The sequence below is a fragment of the Mauremys reevesii genome, linkage group 4 (assembly GCF_016161935.1).
Source record: "Mauremys reevesii isolate NIE-2019 linkage group 4, ASM1616193v1, whole genome shotgun sequence".
Classification (NCBI taxonomy): domain Eukaryota; kingdom Metazoa; phylum Chordata; order Testudines; family Geoemydidae; genus Mauremys; species Mauremys reevesii.
Genome location: NC_052626.1, coordinates 53,625,177 through 53,640,648, shown reverse-complemented (window position 1 = coordinate 53,640,648; position 15,472 = coordinate 53,625,177). Strand labels below are relative to the sequence as shown.

At 38.4% G+C, this 15,472-nt stretch overlaps 1 protein-coding gene across 7 annotated transcripts in view; it reads left to right on the top strand.

Moving 5' to 3' along the window:
• Positions 1 to 13,495, top strand: part of DPH6 (diphthamine biosynthesis 6) — a 380,184-nt gene extending 366,689 nt beyond the window's left edge. For all 7 annotated transcript variants that reach the window (XM_039533241.1, XM_039533240.1, XM_039533239.1 and 4 more), the window contains one exon: positions 13,187 to 13,495. In XM_039533241.1, coding sequence (XP_039389175.1) covers positions 13,187 to 13,302 — 116 coding nt within the window. In that variant the 3' untranslated portion in view covers positions 13,303 to 13,495. The remainder of the gene's footprint in view (positions 1 to 13,186) is intronic.
• The last annotated feature ends 1,977 nt before the right edge of the window (positions 13,496 to 15,472 follow it).

Sequence of the window (15,472 nt, the reverse complement as noted above, 5' to 3'; positions counted from 1 at the left end):
ATTTAGGCATGTCCTTACATACCTCATTCAACTTGCCTGTCTGACTTACCTGAAGTCTCACAGCGAGTCAACAGCAGAGCTATGAAGAGAATCTGTATCTCTTGACTCTTACTCCTGTGCCTGTTCCACTGGACCACTAGCTGATCATTCTACAGAAGGTGCTGTATGAAATATGAAGTCCTTTTTGTTTCTATAGTAGATACAGTAAAATAACAGCTAAGGAGAGATTAAATACAATGAAGGAGTTCATTTGAGAAATTCTGACAGTATCTACAGTATGCAAGTGAAGCAGAAGCAGTTTATGGCATGTTCAAAATATCAAGACTGAATTACAGTTTTAGTAATCATCAGCTCCCCTTCTTCTCTGTCAGTTTTTTGGTTAATGCATTGCATGGAAGGGACTTACGGTACAAGTTTTATATGCTTGCAATAAAAATATAACTACTGTTGTATTAAATTATTTAAGTTGTAAACCATTGTAAAAAGGGGAAAAGATTTTATTGACATAAAGGCAGAAAAAAATGATTATGATGGAGTGTAAAATGTATTGTGCTGATTACCACAGAGTTTTTGCCCAGTTTAGCATATTTTAAATCTTCAGCAGGCCTTGAAAATGAGGATTTCTTTAAAAAATACTGGCCAGTGGTTTGAGAAAAAGGAAGGCACAATAGGACTTATAATTTGCAAACAAATCAGTAGAGTTCTTACAGCAAACAAAAAATGTCTAAGAGGTCAAAGGGGAAGAGAATGGTGACAAAGCTAAGGATCAGTGAATGATTTTAAAACTTCCAGATTTCCCCTGAGAGAGAGAGAGCTGGAACGCTGGAAAAATAAATAACCAATGTCTATATTTTCAAGAAATAGTTTACTACTTTAATATTTTGTTTTATTGCTTCTAGTAGAGAGAGAAACCAGTAATTTAAAATCAGGATGCAGATCTATGTATCGATTGAAAATTGCACATTTACCTAAATTAGTTGCTAAAACTAGAAGAAAAAGCATCTTACCGAGATTGATTTATTCTGCATGAGCCTTTGACATGCACATGTGCAGATCCAGTTAATATTATTAACTATTTTCTCTCTGCTTCTCTGGTACTTTTAAATTTAAAAAAAAACAGGTAGATTTTTTTAAAACTAAACAAAAATATCTTAAGTTTCTTCATGTATCACCTTTTCAGTTTTAGGGCTTTAATAACCACAGATGATCTCATGGCAGGTTGCATATGATGTTACTGTGTCCAGCAAAGTGATTTGGCAAAAAAAAAAACCTGCTTCATTTCCATGTGTGCCTTCTGCACAGAAGCAAAGGAGGTATACCTCATTCCAATGAAACTCTCTACCTCAGTACAACTCAAAAATAACCTTTAAGGGCCCAGAGAAACTTTTTAAAAAATCATAGTTAATTCAGCTGAGATAAAGTTGTGTTGTATGGAGAACCCAGCCCATTCTGAAATGATTCCAGAGCCTTCTGTAGATTGTCCTCACTACCATGTTCTGTAATACAAGATGGTTTGATGTTCACTGACAAGTTAAGGCCCATGGCATATAGTATCAGTGCTGACCAAAGAGAGGGTTACATCGACATCTTTGCTTTACTTTGAAACTGACATCTCTTATTGGACACTTTAGTACCCTCTAGCAGTACTGCTAGATTGTTAAAACCAGATACTGTACCACAGATCACATCTTTTCAGAAAGTAAGTAGAAAAACATTACAAAATCTTGTTTCACTGTGCCTCATGGCTTGAGTTTCTGTTTGTGGGGGAATCTTCCTACCCAAGATAAAGGTCATTTCTCCATCACTTACTCTTCATGTTTCTTAAAAGTGATTAGAACGTCACATCAGTTTTCTTTCTGAGCATTCTTAGTTTCATTAATCCAATATCCATTTGAGCTAACGTCCACTTATAGTTATTCATGGAGATGTGGCTTAAGGCTCCAGAACTGGTAATTCTGTTGGGCCAGAGTCATGAAACAGTTTGATGTTGCTTTGTCTTTGTTGGTGCTGAGTCACAGAAGCAGCACATATGGAAATTGTGTTCTGTGCTGAAAAGAGCCCTTAGGGAGTAGGTCAGTTCCAGACAGTTTTTTACATCTATTTTTAGAATACTCTGTTTATGATAGTGTAGTTAATTTTCTCATACATGTGGCTACAAATCAAACCAGTTTGCAAAAATTATGCCAGACAGTATAATTTGAATAATGCTAAAAGATTCTTCATAGAAGTCCTTTTTTAAAAATATGTGATTGAGATCCGTACAATATGGTGCTAATCTTTTTTATAATTGCAACTTCATAGGAAGCTTGTCTTTTCTTAACTTTTTTGTTACACATTTTCTCCAGTTGTACAGCCTTTTGTTGTATAATCTAATATTTGGTATATAAAATAATACTGGGTTTCTAAGCTCTCATAAGATTATAGAACAGATAATCCTCTGGAGTCAAGGTAGTTCAGGCCCAAGGTCCTTAACCATTCTCTTGAGACTGTCAGCAAGGATGACACGTAGGTTATCAATCAGGAGAGAACGGATGGTCTTCTATGTAGCAGACTGGCCGGAGACACGAGATGTGGGTTCAGCTGTTGGCTTTCCACAAACTTCCTGTGTTATCTTGGGAGATCACAAGATCTTTCTGTGTCTCAGTTCCTCATATGTCAATGGGATGATACTTCCTTTCTTCCACCCTCTGTCTTACTTGTTCTTTGGGGCAGGGACTGTGTTTTTCTATGTGTTTGTTCAGTGCCTAACACAATGGCACCTCAATCTTGTTTGGGGCTTGTAGGCACTACTGTCATACAATTTATATTACTAATAATTTGGAGCTAGGTGTGTGAATACAGCCCAACATTTGGCAATTCAGCAATCAGTACTTGGTGAAAATTCAGGCCACCTCCAGGTATTTGGCTGGTTTAGGATTCAGTTGTATACCTCCCCCTATCCCATTCCTCCAAGTATATATCTAACTAATAGGTCTCACTTTACTGGAAGCCGGGGGAGGGACTTCTCCTGTCCTAGCTTTTGATGAAGTGTGTGAGATCTTCACTGCTCTTCCCCTTCCTTCCATGGAGGATGCCAGTGCAGTGATTTTCACTCCCCCTCCTTGGAGGCTATAAGATCGGAGCTAAAGATTTTTCTTCTCTCTACCTCCCCTTCCTTTATTATGGGGGGCAAAATGGGACCCAGGTGCTCAAGCTGTGCTGGACAGTAATTGATCTATTTATCCAAACTCAAATATAGGTAATATTTAGGAAATATTTGCCTACTCTCACTAGTAACTTAATCAAGATTCCTCCAACTTACTTCATGTAAGTCATGAGATACAGTAGTAACGAATTCAGTCACTAACAGCCTGGTTCTGGGTTTGATGGAAGGCTATATATTCCAGGACCAATCTCCTGAGTCATCCATTCCCCTTTCCAGAAAACATTGATTAAACTGTGCCATGCAGCCAGATCTGGATCAAAAGAAAATAACTACAACAACCTACTCATGTATTTTACATGCTCCAGTGTAGTTTATTTGGTTTGTCATTGTATACTCTTTATTCTAGTGCAGTAGATTGATTGATTTAAATCTTCAAAACAGTAAACATCTAGAAATAACCTCTCTAGCTTTCACATGGCACTATATATAAATATGAACTCTAAATAATGGACCAGTTCATTTGATGGTGTAAATCAGTGTAGCTCTAATGTATACTGCCTTAGGCTCAGGCATAATAACTAAAAAGTGTTGCTTTATCAGTATTATTTTACATTATCACCTATTAATTTGAAGAATACAAGGCATTCTTTGTACAGCTTGTCATGTATGGTCCTCTCTGTAACAATTGAAAAGAATTAATTGTTGAACCATAAAATATTTTTAGACACTTTTTCTGTTGTTTGTAGACTAAAGTCTACCACCAAATACATACATGTAATTTTTGCCAGAGTTACACATGAATCTCTTGTGGTCCAATTTAGATCACATTATCTCCAGTCTGAAGTTTCCAAAGTCTACAGATTTTAGAGAGTACTTAGCAAAGTGGATGAACAAACCAACAAATGTTGAATTTATACAGAACGTATCATCCTGGGATGTCAAAGCACTTAACAAACACTGTTACAACTGAGTCCATGTGTAACCACTGAAGGACATATTTGCTTCAGTATGTCTCATGACAGCTTCTTTTAAAAAATATGTAAGTGAATTTAACACTTGTGAAAGGTGCCAGATTGACAGCTCTGGAGATAAAAGTCCTTGATTTACCAGCAGGCACAAGCAGAGCTTCCTACACAGTGCCCCACCAATGTTCCCCAACCCTTACCTAAAGGGCATAGCTGCCAACTGTCCCAGATTTTGCAAATCTGTTCCAGGTAATTTCCATGACAGTCAGTGCTCTGAGATTCTGGGCAGTGGTAAGCAGTTGTAACTCAGCCAGAGGTGAAAAAGCAAGTGTTATCATCACTGCACATGTGCTATTTCATTTGATAATTTGGGAGTCAAATTTTCAACTTATTGCTAAAAATATGTCCACAATATTTGCATGGTAGTTGTGTGTGTGAACCAGTGGTGAGTAATGCAGCTTGCTCCATCTGCACAGGCAAATTCAGGTTTCTGTGTGAGCAAACAAGTGGTGCAAATACTGCGAGTGATTTTTAGATGCTAACTGAAAAATTGGTCCTTACTATTGTAAAGGTTTGTAATAATCTGTCTCCATTCATACCTCGTCCCAACTTGGTAGCATTATGCCCTTTCCTCCCCAGAGACTAAACACAGCTTAGAAGCTCAGTAACCATATTTCTGTTAAAGAGAGAGAGAGAGAACCTTATATAGGTCTTGAGGCCACTGGAAGGTGGTATACAAAGAAAATAGGCTTGTGATTTCTGCACTCTGTCATGCCTTTAGAAAAAATGGAAATTTTCACTTTTCAGCTCTGGTGCTCCCGGAACAATCATACTCACTAAAGTTCAGTTCCTCCTTTCCCCTGGAAATTATATTTAGCCTTCGCAGGGAGTATTGGAAGGGAATGTTTAAGTGTTTCTTTATTCAGTGTAGAAGGCTAATGACATTTTAAACAAGAGTGCACATTTTTAACCTTGTGTAGGCTGACTATTTACAGTACCTTTATGTAGGACAATGCTAAATATGGAACAACGAAGAATACCAGCAAAGACTGTTACATGCTGTTGCTGTGCTATTTTCTAAACTACAGCCAGCAGCTTGAAAAACTGATTATCAAAGCTAGAACTTAATTTTGTCTACTAAAAAATAGCCATAACTAATATGCAGAGGAGCTCAGCAAACATTTTTTTATCTTTAAAAGAGTCACATTTCTTTCTATGACCTGCCATTGGTGTGCATGATAAAATACCTAATTTGACTAGCGGTGTGTATTACGGAAGATGGTTTTACATATCTTTAGAGAGAGCTACATGGGGCATATATATCTTAAGAATGTTATTTGAGATTCTAATTACAATTGTTTAAAATATCCTTATGAAAGATGTGTCATTTTGGTTATCTTGCTTGATTTTCTTACTCCTACAGCACTGTAGGTGCACCTGGCACATTGATATTAGAGCTTTGTGAAACATTCCTATCAAATCTCAATGTCTGTGTACTTGGGGATACGATATCAGACAGCAGAGGAAATCATGGGATTCTATTCAAGCTCTTCCTCCTACAGCCAGCCTCATTCTCTTCCTCAAGCCAGTCTATCATAGGAATTAGAGATGGCAAAGACCTGTTAGGTCAACTAGTCTAATCCTCCCCCAATGTAGGAATGTTCTCTATAGTATATCATTTAGTACTTTGTCAACTCTAATTTTAAATGTCCCATGTGACTTGGTTTCTTCCTCCACATACTAGTAGATCTCATTGTCAGGATGTTTTTCTTGATATTCACATCCCTTCACTTATCTCATCCCATTTCTCCAAGTTTCACGCACACCCTGTACTATCCTATGTTATTCTTCTCGTTTGTCTCTTTCAGCATTTCTGCTTCCTGTGCCTCACACTACTGTGTGGTCTTGTGTTTAGTGTGACAGCAGCAGGAATGGAAAAGTGTTTCTTTCCCCTCCTGTCCTTGAGGGTGGGCTCAGGTCACTCGCTGACCCACTCCTCCCTAGAAGGGGTGGGGCAGTGGCCTGGTCTTACAGTTATACCACCACACTCCCACAAAAATACAAGAGGAGAGAAGCTTCTACATGGCACCCTCAAAGATCTATGGATAAGGACCACTGCCCCTGAAAACATCATCAGAGGATGTTCTTAGGGTGTATCTTGGTGCATAACATTGAAATTGTACAACTCTACATAAGTCTAAGTGCTATTACTAATTTTGTCTGGAAGAGGGACAGAGCTAGGGCCCCCAAGGAGGAGGGAGGGAAGAGAGAGTCTCTCAGAGGTTTGAGTTAGTCACAATCAAGCCTTCAAATGAACAGAACGGGGTTGGTTCCCTCCCATCTCCTTGTGACTTGAATTACAGGGTTGAATAAGTGAAAATGATCACAAACCAAACCCTGCAGAGTCTGCAAAGCACTAATTAACACCCCCAGTCAGTAACTTCTCTGAAACTGGTCTTTAAGCAAACTTTACTCTAAAAACAAAACAAATTAACTTGGTGGCCTGATAAAAGAGATGCATTGCCAAAGCTGACAGGCCCACAATTGAACCAACTCTAAAAATAACTTTTTTTTTCTGTTCAATGTCTTTAAGATGCTGAAAAATTTATTAGCTACAAAAAATCCCACTTTCTCAGCCAAGTGACTCAGCTTTGGAGAGCAAGATTCTTGTAAATTTTCACACTCGCCACATCCTTGAGCATGCCCCCTTCTCTCCTACGCCCATCTCAGCAGAATGGAAAGGAAGTTGGTCAGACTGGAGGCCACCTTTAAGGTCCTTCAGCACTGGAGAGCAGTGATGCCCTCTGATGTTGGCCCTTGTCCCACCCCACTGTTTTGTGGATGGATATGGAGCCCATGCAGGGTGGGCAGGATGAAACCCTCAGCTGTTCAGTGGACATTTTGGAGGACAGAGAATCATTTGTCTCTCTGTGCCACCTCCCCTTCTCTTCCTAAAGCCCTTGTGGTCCCATATAATAATAAATATGTGCATTTTGGTAGTGCCCAAAAAGGGCACAGTGACAATTGTGGCCCCATCAGGCACAGTGTCGTACAAACAGAAGATAGACAATCCTTTTGAACCGGGAATAAGTTGAATCACTAGTGCAGCAGCTCTGAGAATTTGCCCTGGTCCTTCCTGTTGAAAGTTTATTCTCATCTGCCATATGATTATGTGAAAAGGAGATATATTTGTTCTAATTGAAACAGGTTTAATGGGAAAACTTTGTAGCAGCAAGAATCCACACAAGTGTGATGGGTCCATAGACAAGAAATAAATAAAAATGTGATGAGACAATTTTTCAAAAGCACAATATTAAGGGCTACATATTTGCACTCATGAAAACAGACATGCATCTCTAAATGGCTATTTTGGCATCTGCCCGGCTATTTGTAGTGATATCGACCCATTTCCACATATAATTACGGTAACTGTATCTGCAGTTGTAGCTTTACTTTTTTGCATGTGCATTTTTGTAAATAGACCTGATACTTTTGAAAATGTATCATGTATGAAATGTTAGTGTAGAAAAACATGATAGCAGTTTTGAAGCAACTTGTGAAATCTTCACAACATAGATTGGATTTTTAAGTTAGGTGGCAAGTTGATTGATGCTTTTACTTCAGGCATCCTACTCTTAAATCCTAATTTAGTGTAGCTCCCACTAAAAATGAGTTTGCAGCCTCACCCTAATCCCTGGTGGACATTTGTCACACCACCACATCAGAAAATGACATAACAATTCGGCATGATTGGTAGCCTCTGATCTAGAGCAGAGCCGCAGGCAGGGAACACCAGAGTGGTTGAAGTTCAGAATTGAAGTGCATTAGCAGTGTGGTATGAAGAAGCTTGCATAGCACCTAGATACCTCCACTGTGCCAAACCTGCCCCACTCATGAGTGCCAAATATACACATTAAAATATGTAAAGCAGTTTGATGTAAAATTATATTTTAATAATAATAATCACATATACAGTGCTTTACAAACCATTATTAACCACTGAACTCCCATGAGAGGTAGGTAAATCAACATTAGCTTCATCTTACAGATGAGAAACATACAAAGAGACTTTGTGACTTGCACAAAGACCGAGGATAATTGGTATTATAACCAGGATAAGAAATCAGTAGTTACTGGCACCCAGGCCTGTTCGCCAATCGCATTTCTCCATGTGTAGCAATTGTCAGATCCTCTTTTCTTCTAGTATTTGCTTCAGTGTTCCTGATTGCCAGATCTTATGATCCCAACTTTAAAAGTCTGAATAAAAATATAAGAACATATAGTCATGTATTTATGGCCAGATTTTCCATCCCCCTGCAGAGTGCTTAGTCCTTTTGAACACTTTGTTTAGGTACCAAAATGCGAGCAGAGCTTTTTCGAAAAGCTGCCCCCAGCTGTCGGGAGCTTAGCTCTTTTGAAAATCTGGCCCATATACTTTTCAAGGGGAATGTCCAACACGACTGATTTTAAAAATATCAGTAGGACAGTGAAGGAAAAGAGATAATAAAGGAGCTAATGAAAAGCTAAGTATCAAAGTATATAAAATGTCCAGATTTTTCCTTAGAAAACTAGAATTTTGCAGGAGAAAATCACTGCAGATCATCCTTTAGGAAACAGTTTACTTTTATTTTGTTTTTATTTTTCATCAGATTTTTCTATCAAGGTGTTTTTATTTAATAGGCTCAGTGCTTATTCTGAGCAAGAGGATTTTAGCCCGAATCAAGCAAGTAGGTTGTACACATTTTGTTTTGAACTTCTGCATTTACCCAAAACACATTGTATTATTTTAAGAACAAACTTGGGAAAAAAATTATTTGATTTCTCTGGCATATTGGCCTGGTACAAAACAGCAGTAAAACCAGTTAATTTTCTGAAATGTATTTTCCTTCCCTGCTACTGTTGTTAGCCATAAAGACAGTCACTTGAATCTTTTTTTAAAGGCCTCAAGCTTCCTCATGTTTCAGCTTTTCATTGCACTGCCTGCTCATTTAGGGAACAGGCTTGTTCCAGACAGCTTTAATTAAACTGTGCGGTGAAACCAGATATAGATCAATGGAAATGATCCATAACAAGAGGCTAATCATGTATTTAACAGTGTTCAGTCCAGTTCAATCACATTCTACCATTTCTGTGGCTTTACATTCATGTGGCGAAGACTGAATGTGTGTATATATTTTTTTTTAATCCATCCCATTAGTGGCCATATTCTTTGGCTTCAAGGGAGACAAGAACTGTCTGCAATCTGCCAGGGATTTAGGGACATCAATACTTTTTGAATAGTCATGTTGGTACTGGTCGAAGGGTTAAGTGCCCTGCGTACCAGGGTTACATCTTGTGGGACTGGAACTCATAGTCAACTGTTAGGAACCTGATCCCCTCTGAGGCTTCTCTTCAAAGTACATGCTTCATGTCAAATCCACACAGCTGAAGCAATGGAGTTTTATTAGCTCAGGGATTTAAAGACCTGAACTAAGTGATGTAACAATATCTTCTTGATTACAAAGTGAAGGAAGAGTGTAGTTGTAACATCAAATAGATTGTTATGTTCTGGGTGAAACACATGATCTTTCTGCTACCATTTTCCATTTCAGTGCAGGCTAGTTCTCGCCCATAACGAGCTGCTTACCACTAAAAGTATCAGGATAATGGCCCTGGTTTTGCAAGCATTGCCCATGTGAGCAGTCTCATTGGCTTCAGCTCATACAAGTAAGGACTGCAGAAGAGGATCTGAGGGTCTTACTAAAGTCAACTGTAGTGCAGGTGTAAAGACTATTTTTGTAAAGGTTAGACTGATTCCATAAAAGGATGCTGTTGCATTCATGGAGCAGTTTAGCATGAAGACCACCTTTAAAAGCAATAACTTATAATGTTGGAAAGTGCCAAGGTAAAATGTGAAGGGTATTAGGTCAGTATGAAAGGTCACTACACTATTGATCTGAATTATCTCCTGTTGTTACCGAAAGGACAGTAAGAACAAATAGCACAGGTTGATTTCTTTGTTGGTTTGAGTCAATTTTATTTCCATTTCCAGTTGTGTCCACCTTCCTGTGTGTTTTCATGTGTCCCTCAGTTGTTCCTGCTTTAAGTAGAAAAATTCCTGGTGACAGTCTGGGGCCCATGCCTCAATTCTTGTTGTGCACAGTGGGTGTGGAGAGCACTCATAGAGTTAGGCTCTTGTCTGCGTTGGGGTAACACCAAGTAGATGGGAAGAGTTACATGTGACTGAAAATGAAAATACAGTATTTATCACTTTGATAACTGCTTGCTTGAAATAAATCACTACATTTTCTATCAGACTTCAAAAGTCTGGTGCAGGGCACATTAAAGAGACCGTTTGAACTAGCATAGATCATCGCTGAAGTATATTTATTCCTCCTAGCCCCCTCCTCCAACCCCACCCAAATACACATGCCCATTCTCCTCCCCCCTTCTCCCCCATATACACACACCACCACCATCGGCCACCATTCCCCTGTGTTTTTAGTTACAGGAACGACATGCAAGTGAACAATTGGTTCGATATTCAGTATTGATAAAAAGCTACTTGACATCTTAGCCATTTAAGCAAAGAATTAATTAATATAAAAAATAATAAATAATGTTGACCTGAGTTATTATTTATCTTAAAGCATAGCTTGCTGAAAACCTTAAGGATTTGTTTTTATTAGTGCCACATCATTAAAATGGTGTAATTAGTAGAAGAAAGGACTTAGAGGATCAACTATTGTTTTATTTATAACAGATAAAAGATGTAGCCTTTGTATTCTTGAATGAATTAGCTATGTCCATTTGAACTGACGCAATTTCACTCATAGTGCTGTGCTTCTCTCCCCCCCATACTTTGGCTTACAGTTTTATTTTTAGAAGGCATGAGGTCCATCCTCCCATACTGCCAGTGAAATTTGCACCTGCAGATTTTTACCCCCACATTTTTAGACTGACAAAATGAGCTACAGATCCAAAACAGAATACTTCCCATCTAAATACCTGATTTTCACCTGTAATAGAACAATGAGAGGTCCAAGTACCCAGATTTTCAGCCATAATTCAACTGAAGGTGAAAAACTTGGGTGCAGATTTTGCAACTGCAATTTGCACAAACAGGAAGGAAAGTCATCTTTTGAAAATGTGGCCCTTTCTGACTCAAAACTCACCAGAGAGTTTTCCAAAGTAAATATTTTGGGTCACCTCCAAGTGCCAAAAGAGTTGAGTTCACTATGAGAACTACCTCCTTGCCAAATATCCGTTTTGAAAACGATACCCAGGTTTTTTGTGGTGGTAGCCCTGAGCTACAACCTGTGAAAAGTTAAAGTGGCAGAAGGAATGATTTCTGACTGTCTAAAAACCAAAAATAAAATAAAAATAGCCTATTTTAAAATGTAATTCTTTTTCATTGAGCTGACAACTTTCTGCATACTTTGACCCAATGCCTTTTGAGCCAGCATAGCTATGAAGTCACTCAAAAATCAGAGTTTGGAATAGAAATGCCAACTGACCCTTAATCAGTGTGTCACTACTGAATTGCGGTGATACATAGATTGAGTTGCTTATTACACAGAACATGAAGTCCTTTGACCCTGCGGTGAATATTGATCTTAGGTTCACCTCTGTCAACGTTCATCTCTAATGTCAACAATTTTCAATGCAAAATAACACAGCAGCATTTTAGTAGTCTTAGTCTGTTCCTCTGGTTGCTACATTTATAACATATATATTATATGTTGCAAGATATTAAGATGTATTCCTTCTGTTGCTGTTCAGTAAAAATGGTAGGTGAAATCTTGACTCTACCGAAATCAGTGGTGACACTCATATTGATTTCAGTTGGGCCACAATTTCACTGAGTACATGTTAACACTTTGATTGAACTATATATTCACAGCCTCACATTCAGTGGGAAAAGCCATAAAACTTTTAAGTTCTGCCCTCTTTACACTGTTTATCTAGTCAAGAATGTTTAATGTGCTGAAGTGTCGGTAGAATCACAGAAGTTAAAGACAGAAAAGACCTATTAAAACCTAAACCCTGCAGCCCAGGATCGGTTCCTTCAGTATAATTTTTAGCACTTTTTCCAATCAAGTTTTAAATGTGCTATGTGACAAGGCTTCTACCACTTCGTTAGCAAAGCTATATGTGATGTTCTTGATATTCAGCCTAAATTTGCCATTCCTTAGTTCCATTCCATTAGCCTTCTAATGAGACACTCTCTCTATGCATCCCATGAATTCCACTCCCTCCACAATGTTTGTACCCTTTAAACTTTTGTAGACTGTTGGCACATCCCTTCTTAGTCTTCAATTTCTGTGGTTAGTTGTTTTAATCTTTTCATAAATCATTAACTCCGAACTCCTAATCATATTTGTTGCTCTTCTCTGGACTTTTAGAGGCTTTACCCCCATTACATTTTATAGGACAGTTCCATAAGGAGATGCAAAATATCTAATGTAATTTGTTACATTTCTATGATTTGATAGCAGTAAAGGTATACAGTACTTCTGTTGATTTTAAAGATGACTTGCAAACACTTTAAAAAAAAAATCAGTGGGGCACATTTCTTCCAGGATACATCAGTGCAACATTTAACACAGTGGGGTTCTACAAGTGCAGCAAAGAACAGAATTTGACCTGGTAGCTATAGAGAGCTATGTGCTGAATATTCAAATATGAAGAGTAAAAGAGACATTCAGAACATACAGTAACTGAATTTAAACTTACTCCCATATCACCACCCCAAGTCACAAATTAGGTAAGGGTAAATTGAAACTCGGCAATGTGCTAAGTACCTCTGTTACCTTTGCTATTTGGGATATTGACAAAGCCCTGGCTGGGATGATTTAGTTGGGAATTGGTCCTGCTTTGAGCAGGGGGTTGGACTAGATGACCTCCTGAGGCCCCTCCCAACCCTGATATTTTATGATTCCATGATATTCAGAATCCTACAAATTAGTGATTTGTTTAAATGTATATGTAAGTCATTTTTAAGACGACACACTTATTACAGTATAAAATGCATTTATTTAATGACTATAACACAAAAACCAGAAGGTATTCATCATTCATTTTGTTCCTGTTTTAGGACTGAAAGATAACCTAGAAGATCAGCTGGGGGAGAAGACTCCAGCTCTGATTCTGGTACCTGTAGAGGATTTACCTGAAAAGGAAGCTATTCATATAGCATGCTGGCTGAGCTAGTCATTTATAAGTGATCAGTTGATATCAAAGCATGTATTCCACCCAGAAGAGAGTGAAGAGAAGAGTTGATCTTGATTATGTTGAATATTGTCATTAAACATCAAGGTGTACATTGCTTGATTTGGGCCAAGCCTGTCTTAAAATGTTAATATTTCTATGGACAGTGCCTGAGGATAAATGACACATTCCGCCTTTGGAGGAAAAATAAAGATTTTGTTTCAAAATACTGTCCTGTTTTTTCTCAGATCTAAAGTGTTTTCTGACATCTAATAACAACAAGGAGCTCACAGGAGATGGTAATGACTCTGGAATGCTAAGGTTTGGGCACACTAGACCAGTTGTCATTTTCAGCCATTGTTTGGAGGATCAGTACATGAGCTCCAATACAATCTTGGTTATTTCTTACATTAATTTTGCACTGGATACACTGACTTCAGATCAGATCCTGAATTTCTTACTCCTGGCCAGATTGTGACCCCCCCCCCCCCCGCCTTTTCCAATGCTGGTGAATAGTTATTCACCTGAGTAGTCATAACACACATTTAATCAATCAGAATAACAGGGGACACAGTCTCCATTTTTTCACAGTGCTTATTCAAATTCTCATTGTCAAAGAACACAGCATTTGCCACCTGTTTTCCAGAAACAGTACAGAGTATTTTTGGACTTTCTGTCCATTGTAGAACTCTCATTACAGAACTACTGGTATTCCCTAAGGGCCCAAACCAGCTCCCTGTAAAGTCAGTGGGAATTTTGCCTTTGGTGAAGTGAGACCAGACTCTAAATGTGAAATCCCAGCCTCGTTGCAGTCAGTGGCAAAACTCCCATTGAATTCAATGGGGCTAGAATTTCACCCTCAATGAGTTTAAGGGTCAGCACAGTACAGCTAGCCTTCTTGATTTAGCGTGAGTCTCCAAGGCATTATAGAGAAAGCCCATCCTCAGGCAAAGCCTGTAAAACTAAACCTTGGGGAAAGAGTGATGTTCTTATCTCCATGTTACACATTCATGAATTCCCTCCCTAATGTTCCACTTGGAAGATTATTTTTTTAAGAAAATATAATCTGATTCACAATCAGGCATGTAATCATTCCTGGAGGAACTACACATACAAGGGCTCCAGTTGGCTCTCAGTTCCACCAGCGTCAGTCTGAAATAACTCCACTGAAGTCAATTGAATGATGGCAAATTTACATTGGTGTGACTGAGAGGAGATTTTGGCCTTGTGGCTTCATTTTCTTCCAATGCCCAGTTATGTATTTGGCAGCTGATACAGAGCCAGTGACTAAAAATGAGAGGATCTTCCTTGGTAGCCTCTTGCCTTGTATATCTGACATACTGTGCTAATTGTGATCTGGGAGTCAGACTTGTCATTATTCCTTCTCACCACACAAGAAAATACAGTACAGTTGCCACAGTGTTAAGTGAGGGTTGTTTTGGTCACAGCTATTTTCTGTAATAATTAAAAACTCATCCTGAAGCTTTTTCTACTAATTGGGGTAATTTTTTGTTTAAATTCATAATGTGTAAAATGTTTGTTAGTCAATTATTAGTTTGTTTTCATTCAAACGCTTTTGAAAGAAGGGGGAAGACACAGAGGTAGTTACATATCATTACACGCTACAGATGCTTAGACAGATTTAACTTAAGTTTCTTGTTCCTGATTCATTCCCTGAGAAAATGGGAAAGAGTCTGGTATCAGGGAGGTGCTGTTATCAACACATTCATTTAGGAATAGTCAGTGTCATTTTTTGATTAGCCTAAGACCTGTTATAATAATGTTGGTGGAATAAATTGGCCCAAAGACTCAAAGGTGTTAACATGACCCTGAAACTGTCCAACATTAAACAGTTTTCAACAAGGTTTGGGGTTTAGTGTGCACAGATCTCAGCCTGCTTAGTTCAAACACACCATTTCAAATCTTTTAACCTTTTATTGAGGATATAAACAAAAAAAGGAGAAACGGTCGAAGCATTTGAAATGTGAAATATTAAATACCGCTTTCATTTTAACAATATCCCTTGTTCCCTTTCCTTTAGCTGGAGAGAGTTTTTAGAAGGAAACCCCTTGTTTGGTGGTTGTTTAGATAGTGTTAAAGATGGTAAAAACTGCCTTTTCGGAGAGGGGGTGAGGCAGGAAAAGAAAAAGTTAGTTGGGATGAGCTGGAGCTG